This window comes from Antedon bifida, chromosome 1 (assembly GCF_963402885.1).
Source record: "Antedon bifida chromosome 1, ecAntBifi1.1, whole genome shotgun sequence".
Taxonomy (NCBI): Eukaryota; Metazoa; Echinodermata; class Crinoidea; order Comatulida; family Antedonidae; genus Antedon; species Antedon bifida.
In genome coordinates this window covers 13,032,236-13,056,803 of record NC_136226.1, presented here as the reverse complement: position 1 = coordinate 13,056,803, position 24,568 = coordinate 13,032,236, and the positions used below count along the sequence as shown (strand labels likewise).

The following is a 24,568-nucleotide window of genomic DNA, read 5'->3' as shown; positions in this document are numbered from 1 at the left end:
ATACAAAAAAAAAGAATATTTATAAAACAAAAAACCAGCTCAGCAGAAGTAGACAGAAATAAAAAGTTGGTATGCCTCTAGTATATAGTTTCTTGACATGATACTGTAGGAGAGTGGGCTGTATAATTATGTTGACTTGATTCCAGTACGTCACATTATTTTATATCACAAGCTACATCACATGCACATCGCAAACGAAGTTTAATAAGTTTATCAATACAATAATTAATTACAAAAAGTAGAGCAATGAACCATTTTGTATTAAGTGTTGAAGGTAATTGTGATGGTGATGTCAACATCTTATTCATTGCATTCAATAAGCTTGTTTAATAAACTACTCACGCCCTTGGCTAAAATTGATAATTTTGAATTAAGAAGCTCCAAATTCTGGTAATTCTAGACAACAATCAAGCATGGGTGGCAACTTGGCTTAGTTTTGTTAATGTTTAATAAAAAAAAAACACCCCGTAATAATTTTTCAAAATGCTCCACCAGCTCGTTATTGTATATCACTAGTATTTCTATTTAATTACTGTACAAGCTTTTAGTGTATACAATACACTTATTCATAGTCCTAATTAAAAATCTTCGGATAGTTTGGGTACAACTTTGTCCTACAGTATATTCACAAAAGCACGCAGTACCGTTTGTAAAGGATTATCCCATTTCCCCCCGTGACCAGAATTGTTGAAATCTGAAGGGTCAAACAAGGTATAGTGTTAATGTAATGCCACGATAACATATTATGTATATGGATCAAGACCTAAATGTAGGCCTATGCTTGCAATATATCTTGTAACAGACATTAGTAGGTGCCTCATAGGACGGTTCGGTCTATGCTGACCCCTCAGCCTTCCCCTCCTCATCAAAACTACTGTATATGTACTCGTGAAATGTATTTTATGTATTATAATATTAATAATGTAGAGAAATAAATTAATTCGAGGAGGTTGAACATCTATAAATGGTGGACCAAATAGTGTATACAGTATAAAATATTAACGTTTGTAAAACATAAACAAACGACAGACATCTTCGACAGTTGACATCTGTAAAGGAAAATTGACGCAGAATTGAAAGCAACGATGATGGACATATATATAGACCACTCTTTTCAGCAACGTTAATAAAAAGATCGTGAATCCTTTCTATCGGTCAACCAACTGTGTGTATTTTAACAATGACAATTTAAAAGTACAATGCGTTGTCTTTTTTTAACTAAATTTAGCAGCTTAGCTGAATCTTCCTGTGTGGAACCCATTCATATACAAAAGTTAAAATCACGGAGGCAATATTTTATGTTATCGTATCTTGTATTAAATTAGTGCACGGTTGTAATTGCATGCTAGCAATTTCAAACCTTCGACTATTCTCTGTTTGTCAAATTTCACCACACATTTTTATTACTTATTTTGATGATGGACTAAAACAGATTACAAAAATACCAATGATGTCTTAAAGCTACTGGGATAATTTACAATTTAACGAATCAGTAGTTATGCTGATGATTGGATTAATTAAATTATTTGATGTGTTAAATTTAAATTGGCCAAAAAGCTATGTTCTTTGATTCCCACCACCTTCTTTGCTGAACGTTGGATCTAATAATACCCACAAAATACAGTAGATCATGTTAGACCTATTCTACATTATTGTGAAGTGCAGATAGGTAACATAATTCATGGAACAGACTATAAAGATAGATCGGAAGACAACTGATACCATACGTTCGGAAAATATATTCCATTGAATATTTGAATATAGATACGTCTCTAAACCTTTTGCTGTAATATAAAGACTATAACCTGTGGAACCAGAGTGAACAAGTTATAATAACCTCAGCATCACCGCCAAATCTAAGAAATGATTACTTACCTCTTGCGAAAACATCTAAATATTGTCATCATTTTGTATTTTGTAATATTTCTTAAAAGTAAAATGGATAGCAAATTCATCGTTTGTACTAAGGTCTCATCTGGCAAGGTGGAAGGTATACTGGTATCAGTACGACGTATACACAACGGGATTACGTACTACCATCTAACTGACGTTGAGTGAAAGATGCTTAGGATACAGAACTGCTGGATATGTCAAAATAAAATAAACACAGCATATCTTACATTCATCTACATCGTATTCATACTCCTTAGCTATCCAGCTCCATTTTTGTTTATCTAACGTGCTTTATGTTCCTATTCATGTATCATGTATCGACGGAGAGCCCCATTTCTGGAACTGTATTTTCTTTTAAAATACGCCCGGGGTGTGCTGTACATTTTTCACTATTTAAGTAGAATATATATAAAATAAGATGACATAATCAGTGATTATTATCATTTTCATTGTCAGATTCTAATCTATAGTATTATCATTCATATTTTGGTGACTGGTGACATGTTATAATCTGTGTTTGTTATTTATAAACGCGACTATACGCCTGTGTTTTTCCTATTCACAAATTACTAAAACAAACGTACGAAAGAAAACAAATATTTGAATTCCTTTGGGTTGTATATGGAATTCCGTGTAAAAAAAGTTAACGTATACCATTTTTTTGTTATACCTTACTAGTCTTCTAATAGCCTATGCATGGCAGGCTATACGGTATGGCTATAAAGGGTGAACAAATGATGATGTGGCTCTACTTATCGATTTAGTAATAACTAACTAAATTATGGACCTATGATGGTTGATTTGTAGTATGTTATCTTGGAGACTATTCAGCCGAAATAAACGAGAACTGGACCGTTAATGGGTACGCGAGAATCGATAACAAAATGTGCGAGACTCTGCCGCGTTTAACGATGAGTGTACAATGTGTTTTAATAAACGAATTTTGGTTACGTTAGTATTTTGATTTCATTACAGATTGCAGATATACCTTGGTTAGACATTAAACCATGGTTCACAAAACATAAATGGACTTTAACTGCTGTGATCACTGACCGAGATTATTAAAAAAAACACAGTAAGCAAAGTACACAATTGGCGTTCCATACTTTTTTTTTAATACTGTATAAAGTAGACCAGGAAGTTTACAGTTCACTTCACTGTATTTCTTTTTTCCACAATATGTTGAATAAGAACAATTAGTAGGCTTACAGTGTCATTTGAATATTTATTTAGTAATGTAAAATGTAATATTATTGCAAGGCCAACGTTACCTAAACAAATATTAGGACCTAATATTGTATCCCATTATATACAGTATAGTAGGCCTAATTAAGATCAGTTGGAGCATTTCACAATTTCTTATGATAAACAGTTCTACAACCGGTATGAAGGAATTAGCCGGGGTTTTGACATTTCTTTGACCACATCCACTCGAGTTGCTCAGCAACACAAGTTTTATCAAATTAAAATGGGCGTATTTTCTCCTGTGTAGACGTTCTAGTCCATAGAAATATATCCAGTTAATAGTATTTATTATTATAGCCCGCAGGAGTGTTGCTTTTACGAATAATCCTTGGCACATTAGGTAATATTTGAAATATACTCTTTTGCCACTTTTCAAAGCTTTCATCAGTAAGAAAATAATTCATAGAAATAAAATATGCTTATATTTATTCCTCACACGAGTAAAACTTTGTACGGTTGTTTTAAAATGAATTTGTTATTCTTTTCATCGATGGAATCTTTAAAAGTATTCATTTATAACGTGTTATTTACTCACCTTCCTCGCCGTCTGCCATTTGGGGAGGATTGGTTAGATCTACTTCCATCAGTTGATATTGTGTCCAACTTGATGTTATCAACTTTCAAGTGGTCAATTTTAGTTTCTAATAAGATACAAAACAAGTAAAAATAATATAAATATGATGTAATTAATATACTTCCTAAAATGAACAAATTTGCTGCAAATGTGATGCGTTGCTTGTAGGCTGCACACCACAACAAACAGAAATACATAGAACAAGACAAACAGAAAATATTATAAATGTGCTTATCACTAATGTTCTTTTACGTGTATTAAACACGTAGCTAATTTGTATTTCATTGCTCTCCTCTTCTATGCTCATCCCAATAAAGATTACCATTGTAACGGTACAGAATAAAAAAAACTAGTGCACAAAGGTCTCGAATGTTTTTACACAAACTGAAATAACATTGTGACAATCGAACATCATGTAAAATAGTGTGTAATTGTATGTTTGGGCCTATACTCAATTAGGTAAACATTGAACCATAAATGTTAGGAGACATTCTTCAATAAATTGTAAGGCCAAATGTTGAATACACTAAGTTAATGTAGTCGTGACATAAGTCATTATCGTCAACAACAGATATTTGTCTACATCTCTGTTCTCAATTTAATCATTGATTTATCAAGTTAAATTCTATTTTTATCTGGTTTCCGTATTATAAAAATATAGTGAATTTATTTTTATTTTTAATTTAATAAACCCATGTTTTAGGTGTGGATACACACATTTTGAGAGGTGTTATGATGAAAACAAAACATTCGAGTTTATTCCAGAATAAAGACCCGTAGCCTTAGTAAATTTCCTATATAATTGTGTTAATTTACCTTTTACAGGAATCCATCAGGCAAAAGTATGGATTTTGTTTTCAGTTAATAAACCCATGTTTTTAGGTACAGATACAAACATAGTTGGCTATGTTATGATGAAACAAAACAGATTGTATCCAACAATATAAATTTAAAATGTCATTAGTACGTCAGTTAAAAAAAATATATGACAATAAGTTTATTATTTTCAAATTAAACTTTTCTAGCGTCTCTGGGCTGTACAGCTGTAAAGTTGGTTGTATGCCTACATGCAGGTCTGAAGAAAAATACTATACAACTAAGTGGCATTAGGCATATATTTTAGCAACATTTAGTTAGAAAAATTGCAAACGAACGATATATTAACTACTACTTATTGCGCGCGATTGAAACGCTCTCTAAATGATTCTATGCTCCATTTAAATACAATATCCTGGATCGTATTGCCTATCTCTAGATTGTTTCCAGAAATACTTACTTTTAATTAGACCTCTGGACAATTTCGTGTTATATTTTTACTAATGTTTTTCATAATGTAGGCTTATAAATCAGGAAAAAGAGATCATTACTGTGGTCTTATTAAAAAGGCATTATTAGATCTTCAAAAAGTAGCGCTGAAGAGAATCCAACATGTGAAAGTGGCACCAATATTGTAGAATGAGGTTGAACCACTTCACTAATATGATCTAATATTACGATGAAGATATATCGTGCCACTTTAATTTGACGATGACAATGCAAACAACACAAAATCGATGACGTGTGCGCTTCACTGAAGTCACACGTCATTAAATATTAACAAGTCGATATAATGAAATCAACCAATGTATTTAACTGATAGTATTAGCATTAGCAACTTCTGATTTAAAGGGATTTGCGATTTATGCAAACAGAGATATGATATGTACAATGTTGGCTATAGGTTGCAAATGTACCGGTATTAATTCCATCAGTTGTAGGAAAGTGTGCTGCCCCCATCGGTTAACTTGTTATTAATGACTTGCTGAAAAAGTTCCAGCAGCGACGTTTCCAAAATAAATTTACCAAATTGCGACTAAACTAATTTAACGAATGGTAAATACTGCAGCCTGGGTAGATGGATGAATAATATAAACGAATAACTGATTCATTGCGTTGCACAAATACATGGATATGATTGAGTATACAATACCAAGATTGACAAACCATCTGAAGTATTTCAGAACATTCAATGCTATTTTAGCGGTTTTTTTTAAATCGTGATTTTAGAAAAGGTCATTGTTTATATCCATAGCTCAATTATATCTTTTTAAATAGTTATTACAATATTTTGTGGTACAAGGACATGAACTATGTTATGCGAAAAATTTTAACTACGCTTATATAACTAATATAACATTATGGTGCATGTGTTGGTATTAAAGTAGGGAAACAAAACGTCAGTAATTATAGTTAAAAGTACATACTCAACTCAAAATATAAATTTAGCTAATGTTTACACATAAGAAGTTCAATATAATTTAGAATAATCTGACAACTGGCTAAACATGAGAACAGAAACATATCACGAGGTGTTATTGACATTATATTTATACCTATTTGCAAACAAATAAACTTTTCTACAATTTAAATCAATGTTTTGACTTGTTATTCTGTTCCGGCCAATAATAGTTCATTTTGAGTACAGTACATCCATAGACTGTAGGTAGTGTGTGTACACAGCTGTGCACAACAGCGTTAAAGGTGCATATCCTAGCTAGGCCCATTTAGCAATACTTGTGTTACAGAAACATCAGGCGCTTTTTCTTACCGCTGATCTTATTTAATAGGAATGGTAAATTGTGCTAATTACTTTTGAATAAATCAACTGTAATAATTAATACCATAATTAAAGTAACAGTGAAGTTAAATTAAATCAGCACGTATTGGAAATATTTGAGATGTGAGGTGACACAGTGATGTTGTATGGTGTTAAATAGGTTAATTAACAGACAGTTTACCTTCACCATGACGTAACATAATCAACTGTTATTAATATTAATTATCAACAACCCCTCATGGTGTTAAAAGTTTGTTTGAAACTAAATACCACGTGAGATTATATCCTAAATATTTCTGTAAACTAAATAAGGACCTCACACATTAAACAACATTTTCTAATTTACTTTGCCATAGTCGATGTTTTGCACAGAGCCTACAACTCAACTGTTTACTCCATCATAGAAAAATAATATTTCCGAAAAATGATCACGTGTGAGACGAATTCAACATATCCCGCTGATCATATTAATCAATCTGCAACCCTCATTGGTGATGGGTCAAATGATTACATTCAAGTTATAATTAACATGTACATACACTGCCGTGATAATATGCAATGGCAATTATGAAATGACAATGTAATCAAGGAGGTTCTCCTCCCTCATGCAATCATGGCCACCTACTAGTAGACAAGGCCTATTACCGGGGGTGTCTAATGCGGGAGGATACTGCTAAATCTTAGGCAAGGTGTATATATTATAACTAAGTAGAATATTTATGTTGTGGAAAACAGTTAGCTTACGACATTCTATACATCGATATGACATAAATTGATACATTGGTTCTTCTGACTTTTATTTTGGAGATATTAAAAAATATACGTTGACAATGAAGTATATTAATTTATTCGGCCTTGTTTTTTTTTTTATTTATTACGGTATATATAAAATTACAAAAACAATAGCACATAGCTAATAACGTTTATTAAGAATCTTAAAATATATACAAAATTTTGGAAAATACAATTGCACTTTTATTTAAAAAAACGAAAAATTTACATTATAATATACTAAAACTGCACTGTTCTTTATTTGATTATTATTATTATCTTTTAGTATAGGTGGCAATATTGCACAATTATTCACTAAAATGTTCACAACATTAAAAATCTACAAAAATATATTAAATTTCGGAAAATACAAATACAAAAAGGAAAATTAAAAACAAAAAAAATTTACAGTATAGTATAGACACATTTACAATTAAAATACAACCAAAAATCTATACATCTATAATAACAAACTACAAAATATGTGTAGTATGAATGTATACTTAAAAATATAAATAATTGATGTATTGATTATTATGATATTATCAATGTCTTATTTTTTGTGAGTTATTATAACCCTGCACTATGATGATGAGGTTATGATAACTCCCTTGTCCTTCTCGTCTAGCGTTTACAGCTACGCACACTGATCAATGAAACCATTAACAAACAGTTACAGAGCACATATCCTATTCAGCTCCCACGGGATAAATCGGATTTACATAGCTTTTATCACTAAAATAACTAAAAATAGTGTACACACAGAAAAAACCCCTTCAAATAAAAACACGACGACAGTTTACTGATCATCTAACTTTATTTAAAAATGTGGAAAAAACTTATAGCTATGTTGAACTTAAAATGATTATGTTAATCAATAAAATCAAACTTATTGTTACAATTTGTGAAACGCGTATTTCAGTTTATAGTTATTTTATCATATCATGACCATGGTCAAAGAGGAAAAAAATATCTGACCTTTGATTTCGGTCAAGTTTTATTGGATTACCGTATGAATGAGTATAATTTAAAAAAAACCTGCTTTTATACGGTACCGCCAAAAGTATATTTAAAAAAATACTATATTTACGGTATATTTTGGCAGCAGTTGGTTCTACCTAGTACCTGGTCTTACCACCGTGTACAGTGTTGACTCATAATAGTTTCTAAAGAAAATACGTAAAGGCATGAACAATTGTCCACATAAATTTAGGCCTACACACAATAACATGTGGAGAAATAAGTTAGAGCAAACTTATTTTTCCACGAACATATACAATAATATTGAGTGGTGAGGCTTGTACCGATATAAACTATTGTGAGTAGTAGTAGTGGGGAATGTGACTTTATTCCTGTTATACTAATTAAGTACCCTTGCCCACCGTTTACATCATGCTTAGTCGTCCGGATAAGGTGGAACGAAATAATAAATATCACATTAGCTTAATAGAGCGAGAACTCCCCATTTTACAATTAATTATTTGATACCATATTTTGAAATTATATGGTAATTTGAGAAAATGAGTCTGCCATCCTGAATACTACTGTAAACAGTCATTTCCAAACCTCGAAATTGTATAATTATTTTAATAGGTAGGCCTACGATATATTGATTTGTTATGTCCATCAAATGCCTTTATCAGTACAAATAATTTTCCTATAGTTAACATCAAGATAGAAGCTGAAGCCACGTAGTATGATCTACATAAGCGCTTTTAACATTGATTTTGCTCCTGAGATTAATAGTGTTAAAACTATAAGAAATAGTTAGTATGGCTGAATGCACTATGCTTAGCATACCACCTGTACTTTTCGCAAATATACACATTGTCCACATTCGATTTTTCTATACTATAACAGTCAAACTGATATCACATCAATGATGATCAGATGTAGGTTCAGTATAATAATATGCAGGCCACAGTATATTTAGCTATAAAATGCTTGTACTTCGCGAAAGAATGTAAAAACTATTGGTGCTTGAATCACTTATATTATGATTTCTCTGCCATTGGTCATCACCTATTCTATACCTGATTACACTCAACCTTCAAGTAATATTAGGTAATTATTGATGATTCAATGATGAAATGTGTTAATAATGAATACCAAAATTACATATGATTTATTAATGAATATTACAGGATGTTACTGGAACCGCAACGGTCTGTAAGGTGAATATAAACATTTCTTCGTAATAAAACCAAACTTTTATTTATTGACGTTACCTTTTACTTTCGGTATGTCTTTTCAAAAGTGTGGTCCTTTCTTAAGCCTTGTTCCCACTAGGACGCGCAAGGACGTAAGCCGTAACGCAAGCGAATTGACCAATCACAAGCGAAAGTTGGAATAATCCATCGCTTTTAATTTGGTCAATATTCGCTCGCGTTGCGGTTTAAGTTCTTGCGTTGCGTCCTAGTATACTGTGTGGGAATCAAGCTTAACGACGCCAACGTATTTCCGCATGTTTTGCTCGTGTTTCTGTCAAACGTTCCGAGTTCGACTCTCGTTTTATTGCTATAGTTTCTAGGTTGTCATTTGCTGGTGTTTGGTGATGGAATGTGTGTGATAGTTCATCTCTATTAATTGTTCTTTTGAGATTGTGTAACGGTATTCCTAGTTCAAATCTCATTTTACTTTCTAGCGCTTACACGTTGTTAGTCTTATTGTATTTCACAAAAAATGATAATTATGACGAGATGAAAAACTGGACATTTTAATGTACACCTGCCTAAAGCTTTGCCTACAATTATTGTTTTGTTTACAATAATTTTGCATGTGGTTTCAAAGACCGGAAATGTTGCGGAAATGAGTAAATATTCTAAAAACATGCTCAATTAGCCAATTCTTTTGTAATATTAAATTAACTGACCATTAACTTCTGTAATTATTAGAAATTTTATTTTTATGTCAACAATTTAAAACGCCGAAAGAAAAATCAATTTTTAGATTCTAGCAAACACAGCTGTTTTGCTGGTCAAATATGCACGAATCTGTGAGTAAAGAAGGTTGGTGACAATCTCCCAAAAAAATGTTACAGACAAAAATAAAAAAAGAGATAAAACATGAATAATTTACATAGTTTGCATCAAAATAGAAGCAGAGCTGACATATAACAATTAAGAAATATTTAAAATAAAAATAACCGATAAATTAATTAGTCAAATACAGTAAGAATGTTAAAACGTTTAATATTAATGAAGTTTATCAAGACAGATTTACCACCACCATTCCTATATGCATCGTTCTTTATTGACGTGTATATTTGCATATTTAAAATACGAAAGATACCATTTTCACGTGGTTTTGACGTTGGAGGGCCTACCTCCCAAGGACACCATCCCCTCCCCTAAGATACATATTTAGCAAATTTCTTAAGATTAATCGAAATTCAGAATGTATGAGCGAAAGATAAACATGTCAAACTCTCAATCAACGTTTTGAGATGTAATGATAGTGCTGATAATTGAATCAATAATACAAACATTTAGCGATAGTTTAATCAATAGTATAACTTATTTTGTATATTTTCTCTCAGGCTGTAAAATACATTTTAGTTGAATTAGATATCGTTAAATCATACTGTTATAATTACAGTACTGTACATGTGAATTTAAATACCTTTCTATACAATTGACATTGGATCAATGCTAAATGTTATAAATCCTTCGGAATAATTGCATAATTATTTAAACATGTATTTACACATTGTAGATATATATTTTTTTATCCAAAAGTGTGTATTTGCGCGTAATAGGCCTCATAGTGACAGTGTATATTATGTACTACACAATGAAGGAGTGGGTCTAATTAAAGAAAGAATAGAAAGTATGTTAATATTATTACATGGTAATTATATCTTTAATGTGTTTCGATTTCAACATTGTTTTAATTTGATATGATTGTGAAAGCTTGATACATATACAGTGTTATTATCGTTACTGCTTTTGAGTCAATTGGTTTTAAGTGGTTGAATCATGGAGGAAAAAATAAATTGAATAAATTATTTTTCCTCCATGGTTGAATTCATAGGACCATCTATATATAATTGTACGTAAGGGCAAAATTTAGTAAATCGCGCGTTACCTTTTACTGGATGGTATATAAAGTTGGTTCATACGTTCGGCACTCATTTTAACCACCTAATGTAACCCTGCTTACTAATTAATTGAGTTAGATAATTATTTATTGACGATTAAAACGAATTTAGGTTTAACGATTTGCCCCAAACTGTCTAATGGATGTCGATGCTAAAAAATAACCGCACACAATAATACGAGGATGCTTCGCATTTACGACTCCTTCTACGATAATTTACTAATAATAGTTTTTAATAGCTGAAAATTGGTTAAACAGCTCGAGTACAGCATCATAATGTTGAAGACAAGCCGATTTTCTTAAAAACATACTATTTTGATAGATTTAATATTATATTATTATAGGCCTACTAACGTATTGCTTGGCGATGAATGGAACATTCCAATCCCTCAGTCTCACACAAGTAGGTAAATTGATGGGCCCTTGGGGGATAAACTTAAAACCTTTAACAATAAATACATAAACCATTTTTTGTCGCCATTTAAAGCGCAAATGTCTTACTGTGAGTGTGGGTACTGTTTAAACACATAATTATACAAATAAACTTTTTTACTGACTGTTGCTTCTCAACGTTAATTTGTATTCATTAATAATTACAAAAAATACAAACGTCATTTTGAAATCGCCAGTTTTTTTTACGCTGAAATTATGTGTATGTTCATACGTTCGGCACTGATTTTAACCACCTAATGTAACCTTGTTACTGTTACTAATTAGGTTGAGTTAGATACTTATTTATTGACAATTAAAACTAATTTATGTTCAACGATTTGCCCCAAATAGGGTGTTTTCCGATCGTTGTCTACCTTGTCTAATGAATGTCGATGCTAAAAAATACCCGCACACAATAATCAAAGCTTCTTACAATGTATGGTATCTATAGAATTACACACTTATTTACACAAATTAATTATTTTGAAAGTAGTACTCCCTGATTGACCTATTGGGTTAGGCTACATTTGGCATCTTATAATTTGTATACCAATACAAATATCAACCAATGCCGTAAATAATGAATATAACTGTATTAACACAAGTAGGCATAGGCCTATCGTAGTCTGTCCACAGCGGGGTTTTCCATCTATTCATTATTTGTAATCGAAGCATTCTCAATTAAACATAAATATATTACTTAAGTATCTAGAAATAATTTGACGCCAATTGAAAGACATCTGAGCAAGGTCCGTTGGCGACAGTTCACGTGTATCTGTTGAATTTGTATTATGGCTTTGCTTCCGAAAATGGAAACACGAATCATTCTTTTATTTATTATACAGATAATAGGAAGTGATACCCACACTCTTTTAAAAGTAAGTCTATTAAATTTTGTGTTGATGTGAGTTGCATCAGTATAAAAATGTTATACCTCCCTGATTTCACTGCGTACCACTTCGGTTTCACGATATATATCATTGAACGTGATATCATTGAACATTTATGAATTGAATACGTTTATATTGTTTTCTTTCACACATTTTCATGTGCACAAGGATCACAAAGCGAATGGAAATCAATTTTTAATGGAAAGACACGTGTTGAGACACAACTAGCTTTAACAATGATGTAAACATTGCTATTTTGTTGACGGAGCAATCTGATATGAGTTTGCTTGAAACTGTCAATTAGATCAGGATTAGCACGTCACTATATTATTTGAAAACCCTTGACGTAGATTATATCATTCTGTCATTTTAATCTGTTGTTATTGTCTCACTAATAATTCATCAAGCTATTACCGCGTATTTTTGTGTGATTTATCCTTAGAATGGTTAAAAATTAATATATTTTTAACTGGCCATGGAAAATGTTATTTTATTTGTGAGTGCTACAACGTAAATGATTCACGAAGGCAATACACTATGACAATGGTATTATGAGATGTTTTTGTGTGCGGCTGTTTGTCTGTTGGTCACTGTCTTATATGTAAAAACCATCATTTTATAAAACTATTTTTCTTCCAATTCTTTCAAGCGATCTAGATTTGACTTCTTTCAAAATATTAGTTTAATTGTTTAAAGAAATGATCTTAGTACATGTTTTCGTACCTTCATACACACTATCAGATTCAAATGTGATGTGCCCATATATGGACACGATGATGTCACATCACTACTATATTTGGGCACATCATACTTTTTTTGCAAACCCAATTGAGAGTATAGACATAGCTTTATACTAAGTTGAAGAATTAAAATGTGCACCCTACCCATTTCGTCTGCATATTTAATTTATAAAAGTATAAAATACACCATATTTGTTGTTTTCTTAATTATATAACGCAAAAACAAAAAAAATTACTTAATCGATGATGACCGTGGTACATGTTTTCGTACCTTCATATAAATTTACGAAGTCGCTCGTTATTTTCCTAATTAATTAGGCTTATACTGTATAACTATTACGGTACCGTACTAAATATCTAGATATGTATGTTCCTTGGAATTATACAAATCCGTAATAATATTAGTAAACTAATGAGAATATTATTCATCCAATTATAGCAGCAATTAGGGTGAATATTTCAATTCATGCTAATTGCTAATAATAATCTACTAATAAGTAATAATTATATCAATTGTAATGACAATTACAATGAATGTAACATTATACTTATTGACAATTTTGTTTTGGGATTTTGCAATAATTGTCAATACTTTTTAATTTATTCATGATACGAACAATATTATTACCGAAAGGCTACTATTTTAGTGATTGCATTTGTTTTATATTTCGTCTATGGAGTACCAATCCCTTCACCCCGTATTTGAATTGTTGAAAGTATGTAGTATTTTAATGTCGTGTTATTAAGCATCGTACTTAACTGTTGCTATATTAATTCTTATTAATGTGGAAAAAAGTTTAATTATTCCGATAAATTTGAACAACGCACTCAAGTTCAAATGATTTCGTATTTTAACTGTTAAAAATTCATCAAATCCTCATCGACAAATCTTGGTTCCGTTCTTATATTAATTATTCTGAAGAATTAAATTCACAAGCTGACATGGACGTGTCTGTAATTAGTAATCATTTCATTCAACCCAATGTCTTTATTCACAAGCACGGGTAGTTTACCAATTAATTAGCTTAAACGTTTTTCATTATAAGAAAATCTTAAGAAAAGCACGATTATTAAAATGAATAGTATGCTTTGCTTTATATAAATTAACGGGTACTAATTTAATTGCCATCAATTGTATTATTTAACAATTGACAGATAAAAAGTATAATATATAGTCCTTACAATTAAACAATGTATAACTGTAGACCTTTTCTTAACATACACATATTTTTATTAAAAATAACGTTCCAACTGAACTTGTTTGGATTTCGGGTTGTTAAAACATCTTCAAAAACATATTTTACAATTAGAATAAGCAAGTAAAATACGAATTTACATTTATGGTGACAATTTACTATAATAGCAATTTTGTTTGTAATAAGTGCTATACGTTGATGGGTGACGATATATTCAAAAGCTCACGAAAAACTATGCATTCATTGTTTGTTTTTCGTAAATTAAATAATTAAATGAAGAGAATTAATAAAGTTATGTTACGTATGTAGGCCTGAACTGTCCTAATTCACAAGCAGAAACATCTTCCATATAGCTTTTTAATCGTATTAATATTAAATTATTGGCATTAAAAATGTATATTTTTTATTTAATATAAATAATAATAATAATATATAATAATCAGTAACGATTTTGTTTTATTTAAAATGAACTATCATTCGTTGCGCCCTATATACAGAAAAAATAGGTACAGAAGATTATAAACATTGCTAAGGGTCTAAACATTGCTTTAACAAATTTTAAAATATGAACTATCATAAAACTAAAACTTCTAATTAAAAACCAGGTGCTAATAATGATCTTACCGGTGTCTGTCATCTCTATAAGTACACTTCACGTCTTCTGTTGGAAAGCTCTTTATATTTTCTTAGTCATCCGAGTACTTTTAAAAATAGATGGTAACAGTAGAAACACGTTGTAATATAGGCGTACACATAGGCGGGATGATGTACTTAGCTTGATTGTCGTCAATAGTATGTATAGTTTGAGTGCGGTATTGACAGCTAGTTGTCTCTGCTGCCAATGCCATGCCCGACATGTTTCCATTTTATAATAGAGGGCGTGTGATAATAATGTTTAGTGTGAACTCATTAACATACATTTGGAAGGTGTGCGACTTTTAATTAAAAATAATGAGAAGTTCTTAAAAGGTGATGTCCAGCATAAACAATAGAAAGTTATTCGAAAGACAGTTGAGTGTAATTAGGACTGTTAAATATGGCACTAACTGACCAACATCATTTTTTAACCGACAAAGAATAGGCCTACTTGTAATAATATATAAAATGTCTATTTATTTGATTATTTCTACAGTTACAATGTAATGCCTTATGGCTACTAGTGAATATATAAAAACAATTATAAAAAGTTATTCAATAAATATAGAAAATGAAAGATATATCTGAAATGTTTATGTATTTTTCTTATTTTTAATTTTAACAATAGTATAAATGAATCAATATTTTGATATTTCGAAATCTGAAACCAAGAAATGGATGATTGGTTACATTGCCTATTTACCGTAGTTATGCCTATACACGTGATATTTTGACTAGATGGAATGTAAAACAATTTTTGCATTTATCATCATTTGCGATAAGTGCGTTGTTACTTATAAAAGAATTTTTACCGTGTCCCTGATCTAATATTAAATCTACTATTACAACTTAGAATTCCCTAAAACTAATTATATACTTTTGGTGCGAAAGGGCATATTGTGCTAATATATAATAATACTGATAACTACTACCATAGAGATACTACAAAATCCCTACTATTTCAATTAAAATTTATATTGCATAGCTCAATAATAAAAATATAAGTATAGAGTATTTTTCCATTATAGATAGAATATATTTGTTAATTCAATATTTATAAACATAACATGATACAGTACCTTTTAATAAATATAATATTCTCCAAATCTATTAACAAATCTACAAGTGAGTATATACAGAAACTAAACTAGGCCTATCTAAAAAACATTATTCAATGTTTAATTGACTTGACTATACTATAAAGTACTGCTGATGTTTATTTACAGAATCATCTATGGGAGCGCTTGTTCTTGATTATCTAAAGTAATTCGCACACAGTTTAGGCAAGTACATTTTAATGTATTACAAGCTGCAATGGAAATATATTAATAGTTATAGATGATAACTCTCTTTTAAAAACCAGATCATCACACAACACAGATGACTAATAAAACATGATAATCCAGGAAGCGCATAGACTAAATAAGGGGGTTTAAGGTCAAATTTAAATAATATATTTTCTAAATACATTTTTATTCATTGATTCTATTTTTATGTCAAAACGGGTTAATAACAGCAGCTTTCCATGAGAGAGAAGATTCCATTAAATGTCTGTAAAATTAAAGAAAAAGGTTGATAAATAATTGATAACTATTTTGTAGCAAAATATTATGAAATTGTCCTCAATTACTCATGTCAATATTAACATATTATGCCTCAGTCGTTTGATAGGTGTTACCACAATAATCTTACTCTTACACAATGTCTTATTGTTATTGTCATATAATTATCGTCACCTTACCATCTCTTTCACCATCACATCTCAGAATGTTAATTATCCCTCATCACTGTTGTATACACTGTTAACAACGTTATCATCAACAACGTTATGAAGTTATACAACATCGTAAAAAAGTGTTGTGTGAGTTTATATTCTTAACATTTGTAAAATACTTACCGTATTAAAAGTAATCGTCACTAAGGTGAGGACGGGTAGGGCCCTTGTTTTTTAGATCAAAATGTGCCCGTGGTACTGTTACTGATCGCAATGCTCTACTGTATACCTCGTGTTCCATCACAGAAGTTGTGTCCTCCTACAAAAACAATTGTTGAATTTAAAAGACTGATTGAAAACAAGTATTCAGTGATAATGTCAGTGATTTATTTAAAAGCAATTGCAATGGGATATGCAATAATAATATTCTCAACACCAACAGAAAATCATCCTTCTGAATTATGAATGTTAAAACAAAAACGTGAAAATGAAATAAAATAATTACCTCAGACTCGAGCAGCTCAGCCTCACGTCCAGTGGCAACATATGGCCTCATAAATTCTCCATGAAGATCCGATGGCATTGTAAACTCAGTTGGGAAATTAGCTCTCATTCGCTCCTAAAGTAAAGTCAAGTATGTTACAGTATTGTGTCACGACAAAACAAAGTGAGTCTGAATACGGCTAAATAATATAACATAATAAATAAACTTACATTAATGAACGGTGACTTTCGTATTACATTAACCAGATGTTTCATTCTGTCATCCACCGTTGTGCTGGCATACTCTGACCAATCTGTCTCACTTCTATCTTGCATGCTACTGCTAGCCTCACTCGTACTACTAGCAACAACTGATGATGTGTCATCGTGGTAACGGTGGCTATACACTGATAATCCGAGCGGCGATCTCTTGCGGCCACTTGCACGACCACGACGACGGACAATGATGTAATACGTTATCAGACCGAAAAGAATGACAACAAGAAGAGAACAGCAAATGCTAAGCACAATGATAAGTACAGGTGCATCCTCTGGCAATGGTACTTTAGATTCTATAGAAAATAATAATTATTATATATATAGGCCTATACATTATATACATTCACTGATGATGGGCTATAGTGTTGCACGAAAGCTCTCCACATCGTTACTTTATCGTTATTGAGCCTTTATTATTTTATTTTGTATCTCCATTCCACTAGTCACTAATACTCACTTTATTTTTTCAGTAATTTTCCTTTGGATTTAAATACACGTTAAGAAATAATACACCAATTCACCAAGCTACAGTGACCCTGTATTTCCTTATTTGAACAGCATAATTGGAGTGAGAAATATATTCTAGAAAATCTAGCATCACTAATTGTCTAGCTCCATGCTGACGAATGTAGATGTTTTGTATTTTTAAATATTTTGTAATAAATCTTACCTGTTTCGCAACGAACTCCCTCAAAGCCATCAGAACATCTATGATAAAATTTATAATGATTTATAGTTAACATTTATTTGCATGTAAATGTATTGAAAAACGTATATTAATAGTACATAATATTCTATTGTTTTTATGAAATTAAGATTAGGCAATTAGGAATTGTTATACTTACATGCACATTGGTTTTAGCATTATTTCTGTACATGTCGCATCATTTTCACAATAATCCTCACACATACTACCAATAGATGAAATATCGAGCACTACAACAAGACATCAACAGTTTTATAAAAGAAGTATTTCAAATAAATGAAATTATGTAATTCAAAAATTAACAATGAATGTTTTATTTGTGAATAATTTAATAAATGATTTACATAAAGATGTAACATACATTATTAAGACACAATTAATTATTTAATCTGGAAAATTGTGTTCTGTTTTCGATATTTCTGTTATGTATTGCATTACCAATAATAAATATACAATACAATAATTTACTTACATGTTGCAGAGACTGATGAAAAATCAATAAGACCAGTCGCCATCAGAAGTTCTTGTTGAACCAATGTATAGTTGATTAACGAACCAACATTGAAGTAGACAGTGAATATGCCGATAATACTACCCTCCTGAAAACCAACTATGTCATTTCCAAGGTATTCAGAATTATTCTCAAATGCTTCAGTAATCTGCGAATCAAAATGTAAAATTTGATTTCATACAATGATATAGATAACATTACAGTTGCTAAGATCACACTTGAGATAATTGTTAAGTATATAATGTAAAAGAAAAATCGTCTTACAAACTCTGCCAAAACTGATGAGTAATTTTGATATAATGCTGATTCTGTATTATTTAAATCATTTGTCCACTCTGGTTGTATTTCAGTGTTGAATCGGTTAATAGTTCCTTCAACTCTAAACGTCTTTGATTCTGCAAAATAAGAGTTACAATAATTAGGATGTGAGTCTATAGTGGATTGTCGGTATTTTTATAACTTACACCTCTTTCCCAGATTTAAATATTTGTGAATAACATGTTTATTACTAATACAATGATTAAATACAACACTATAGTTTGTCTAATCTAAAATAAATCAATAGATACATCCTTTAATAATCATTGCGTGTATCAATATAAAGGAGTAGCAAATCATGTGACAACACTCTTACGAAACTGCTTGTGTGATTCTAGAATATGCAGCACTATAATTATTCTTAAACCACCACATGAACACTTTGAGAGTTTTAATTGAACTTCTTATGGCTAAAAAAACAAAAAAAATAGTACCTGAGCAGTTGCCATCATTTGTTGGTTTTGTGTACCCAATATCACAAGTACAGTAATAACTGCCATCTTGGTTAACACAGCCTGCCTCATGGTTTCCATCACATGGAGACAGTTCACATTCATTGACATCTACGACAACAACAATTCAAGAATTAATACAGGTGTAACATGCACATGAACAAAAAAAACACTAACTGAGAAAGATGGTTGGATTTTCTTTTCCATCTTTATTTTCAGACATTACTAGGAGTTGATCAGGTTGATGCTGTAACTTTTAGATATACATACGTAGACAAAAATACTAAAGTATGTTGATAATGGCAATATTACCAAAACATGTGCTGTTGTCCTGAGATTCAGTGTATCCTGATAAACAGTCTGCGCATGTGTAATTTCTGTCGATCCCGTTGAATATACACTTCTGGAAGTGTCTTTGCAAACAATCATCGGCATCCTCTTCACATGGATTTATAACTTTAAATGAAAAAAAAAATTTGAAAAAATTAACTAAAATTGTGCTCCTTTCCTTATTTTTTAAGTTATAAAATGTAGTTGGAGAAAATATACAAAAAATATTAATATCATTATTTAATATTTTGAAATGTTGATAAGCACAGACAACAAGTTCCTTTGTGGAAATTGGATGATAAATTGAGGGCTGAATGATCATCAAATTACATAATTCGTAATACTGTTATGTATTAGACACTATAGGGTGATTTAATGTAGGTAGAAACCGCCAGCAGTTGCTGTCATTTTGATGAAACATTAGTATAATGAACAACCATACACACTCTCTATAAAAGTATAGGTATCAATTAGAAAGAACAAATACAATTGCGTACTTGGTACATTAACGTATAAACTGCTAAGGACTACATAACTGTCCGGTGGAAGACGATCTCTATTCGTGCCTACCAGACCATCAAGGAACAAGATTGTTGTATCATCGATTGTCAAGTTAGTATCGGAGATGAGATCAATTCTGAATGTTACATCAACAACAGACTGCAAAACTTGAAATGATAAAATCTGTACACCCAAGAAGTCTTGTCTTTCTGAACTTCGATTGAAAAGAGCAAACACCTGTAAAATAATGATGTTGTCATGTTATCCGGAAGCATTCAGAAATAATTATATACAGAATATCAACATCTTCTTGAAGTGAAAACATCTATCCCACGTAATGCTATATAATTGTACTTTTCAAAAAGCTGGTAAATGATTATTATAGTATATTATAAAAAAATACTTTTAACTTACATCTTCAGCTAGGCTTACTTGACCCTGATCAATATCCATATCTTGTTCACTAGATCCGATTTTAACGCCTTTTACATCGGTGAAATTAACAATTAACATTTGAGTAATCGCAGCTACAAAATGTAAGAAGAGAACAATAAATAAGTATTTCCTTAAATAGCGTTAAAAAATGCTTAGGCAATATCAATCTCTTATTAGTAATGCTCTACTACGATCTGTGTCCTTTACCATAATAAATACAGTTTTGTTACACTAACCTGAGCATGGTAGACTTGTATTATCACGGTAGTAACTCGTTTGGCAAATACACTCGTAAGAACCAAAAGTGTTCTCACACTTTTCAAATTTATTTGAGTCACATGGTTTCTCAACACATTCGTCAATATCTGAAACAAATAAATGCATTAGTTATAAAATAAAAGAAAGTGCCAAAGGCTACACTGTCCAATTATAGGAACATACTTATGTTCCATAACATTAAAAGAAAGAGCAGTTGTCATTATGGTAATCATCCACATACCATCACAGTGTGTTCCATTACCATCGAATCCAGGGTTACAAATGCACACATACGAACCATCTGTATCGTCACAAGTTGCTTCATTTTGGTCACAATCATCAAGACCGTGGTAACACTCATTTATATCTGAAAACAAACATTGACTTATTGATTAGTGTCGATTTTTATCTTGGTGTCGATTTTCATAAATGTAAGTCAGAAAATTACCTACCGCAACACCAAAAATCAGATTGGTTAAAATACACTATTAAAATGCTACTTACTAACACAGACACTCTGGTCATCGCCGCTATAGTCAGAACCATCGTAGCCTTGTTTGCACATGCAATAGTAACTACCCTCTTCGTTAAAACAGTCTGCATTTTTATCACAGACAGATGTTGATAAATCACATTCATTTATATCTGCAAAATTGTGAAAATGGACAAATTATATATTTATTTTGATAATTCTTTCTACTATTCTTTAGAGCAGTTACTTCAGTTCTGCATTGCTGTTGCCAACGCCAATGAACACCCACCAATAAAGTTCAAAACGGTAAACTCACCAACGCAAGTGTCATTCGTGTTTTTAGCATACCCGTCACTGCAACTGCAGACAAATGAACCAATAGTATCATGGCACACTGCATTGACATCACACGTATTAGGATCAGAGCATTCATCATAATTTTGACACATGAATCCGTTACCATAAAAGCCATTATTACAGCTGCACATGAAGGAACCGATTACGTTCTCACATGTAGAGTTCAAATGGCATTCAAGTTCCGCACATTCATCAATATCTGAAAAAATTCGAATTATTATGATTTCATGTAACGTAAGTCTGGTGTGCCTACTAACAATACAGTAACTAACATCTTGGTGTTCAGTGTGTTACTCTACAAACATCGTACCTTCGCATATTGTGCCATTCTCGTTAGCTGGATTGTACCCTGTTTGACACTGGCATTTGAATCCTCCGATAAAGTTGACACAATTACCATTTTCGTCGCATGGATCACTCGCTGTACACTCGTCAAAATCTGTATGAAAACAAACAAAACAAGACAGAGCCAGATTTATGTTAAGTGGTGTTCACAATCTAGATTTGCAAAATGTATTTACATTAAGATACTTTTTACTTTACATTAGGACTACATTATATTTACCTGTACATAAATCATTATTCTTTATAAATCCTGTTTCACAATCACATGAAAATGAACCGTCGGTATTTTGACAGTAACTGTTGTTAGGACAGGAATAACTTTCACATTCATCAATATCTAAAGGTGAAGTACAATCAAAGTATCATAAATAACACAGATTAAAAACAAGTTGACTACAGTAAGTTGTTTTTCAACTATTGAATGTTTATCAAAATAGATATGAGTATTATCTTACCGTGGCATTCATATCCTGTACCATTGTACCCATCAGAACATATACAATTATAACTACTGTCAGTATTATTACAATTTGCTAGCACTGAGCAATTATTTTCAGTTAAACATTCGTCAATATCTGGAATAAATAGACACAACAACAATATGAATAATTTTAACCTAGAATGTCGGTATCAAATCATCCATTGACATCTTTGATAGATGTTGTGAAGAAGGTATTACAACGTAATATGTTTGAAATTGTGTACGCTGAAAAAGTTAAGAATATAATACTCACCACTACACGTTCTAAAATCAGAGTCAAGTTGATAGCCTGGCAAACAGCTACAATCATATCCACCAATCGTATTTGAACAAAACGTTTCACAGGTATGATTGCCAACACATTCATCAACATCTACAAAAAGAAAACCCAACAATTATTTTATGAGTGTAAATTATTACACATTTATGTCATCTGTTTGATAAAAATGCCCAGTCGCTGAAGCAATATAACTAATGCACTTCGCATTTACCTTCGCATGTTGAGTTTCCTACTAGTTCAAAACCCAAATCACACATACACCGGTGAACTTCATTTTCACTGTAACATGTTCCATTTCCACAGCTAGAATCACATGGCGATGTTGCTAAAGAATAAACGTAACATAAAATAATATTAGATAAATAGCAAAATTCTGAAAAAAAAATGTTATTAAATAGAAGGAAAGACGGTTTTATTGTTCTGTATCCATATCGTGAATAGGTTCTCACCATTGCATGTGACACTATCTTGTGCTAGTTCAAAGCCTTCTTCACACGAACAGTGATACAGTGGAACATCATTTGTGCAAACCTGAGTACATTCATTAATACCTAACAGACATTCATCAATATCTGAAAACAAGAAGATAAAGCATTTTAAATGAACATTTTGTAGGAATAACATCCATAATTATTAAATTTATATTTTTATTAAATTTCACTCATTTGAGTCTTTTATTTGTTAGATAAATCATGAATAATACCACCAAACTTGCGAGTTAGGATGACTATAACGAGGCATTTAATAAAAAGGCAAATTGCCTTAAAATGTAAATGTGACATGTTTCGAGAAATATTCTCATCATCAGAACAGTAAACAACGCCTAGAGTGCTTATATACCAATAGGACATATTGCATGTAAATAAGTAAGTAATTAGCATAATAATGAAACAAGGAATGAAGGCAACAACCAATCATATGGCAAGTGTGACGCCTAAGTTATAGATTTGTTTGTTCAAGGAAGGCTTACTCCACGAGATGTGGAGGGCTTCTTTGACCTTAAGTTTGAAAGCGGAATCTGCAGAATCCAGAACGGTGAAGCAACCCGCATTAGCGAGGGCCTTACACCGTTCTGAATCCTGCAGATGTTGAAAAATGTGAGAAGCCTTGTCCCTGAAAGGCTTTTTGCTACGGAAAAAACCAATTTCATATTCAATGGTGATATTTATGATCAAATAGACGGTGTGTCAATGGGATCCCCACTTGCACCTGTTTTAGCCAATTTATTTATGGGTCATCATGAACAAACATGGTTAAAGAACTTCTCACAAGCTTCGGTCATGTTTTACCGTCGTTATGTTGATGACATTTTTTGTTTATTCAATACAAAAGATGATGCAAATACTTTCTTTGACTATATTAAAGATGTATTGTCCCCCAAAATCATGAAAAATAGAGATTTTTAAAATCGAACTTTAAATAGGCCATTTTGCAGTTTTAATGAAGTTGTTCACTTCCATAAGAAAAAAAACGGGGAAAAAAAATTATTTCACCTATAAAAAGACAAAATAAACAGTTAAATTACCCAAAAACTCATTGTCTTCCAGACAATTTGACCATTTTTTGCTTTAAATT

At 31.4% G+C, this 24,568-nt stretch overlaps 2 protein-coding genes across 2 annotated transcripts in view; both read right to left on the bottom strand.

The window, feature by feature from the left end:
* Nucleotides 1-15,188, bottom strand: part of LOC144842749 (NADPH oxidase 5-like) — a 46,223-nt gene extending 31,035 nt beyond the window's left edge. The window contains exons 1-2 of the mRNA XM_078699270.1: nucleotides 15,060-15,188; nucleotides 3,674-3,779 (exon numbers count right to left, since the gene is read on the bottom strand). Coding sequence (XP_078555396.1) covers nucleotides 3,674-3,779; nucleotides 15,060-15,072 — 119 coding nt within the window. The 5' untranslated portion in view covers nucleotides 15,073-15,188. The remainder of the gene's footprint in view (nucleotides 1-3,673; nucleotides 3,780-15,059) is intronic.
* Nucleotides 15,189-15,592: 404 nt separating this feature from the next.
* LOC144852113 (uncharacterized) lies at nucleotides 15,593-24,275 on the bottom strand. Its single transcript, XM_078709833.1, has 24 exons — nucleotides 24,243-24,275; nucleotides 23,964-24,072; nucleotides 23,443-23,565; nucleotides 23,205-23,318; nucleotides 22,967-23,086; nucleotides 22,688-22,807; nucleotides 22,453-22,569; nucleotides 22,198-22,326; nucleotides 21,847-22,086; nucleotides 21,563-21,703; nucleotides 21,300-21,425; nucleotides 21,037-21,165; nucleotides 20,780-20,892; nucleotides 20,362-20,602; nucleotides 19,847-19,990; nucleotides 19,517-19,645; nucleotides 19,029-19,159; nucleotides 18,726-18,912; nucleotides 18,393-18,483; nucleotides 18,218-18,255; nucleotides 17,500-17,840; nucleotides 17,291-17,404; nucleotides 16,969-17,104; nucleotides 15,593-16,622 (listed from the first exon to the last, which is right to left on the bottom strand). Exons 1-23 carry the CDS (start codon nucleotides 24,273-24,275, stop codon nucleotides 16,973-16,975), a joined length of 3,162 nt encoding a protein of 1,053 aa, XP_078565959.1. The 3' UTR covers nucleotides 15,593-16,622; nucleotides 16,969-16,972.
* Nucleotides 24,276-24,568: the final 293 nt, after the last annotated feature.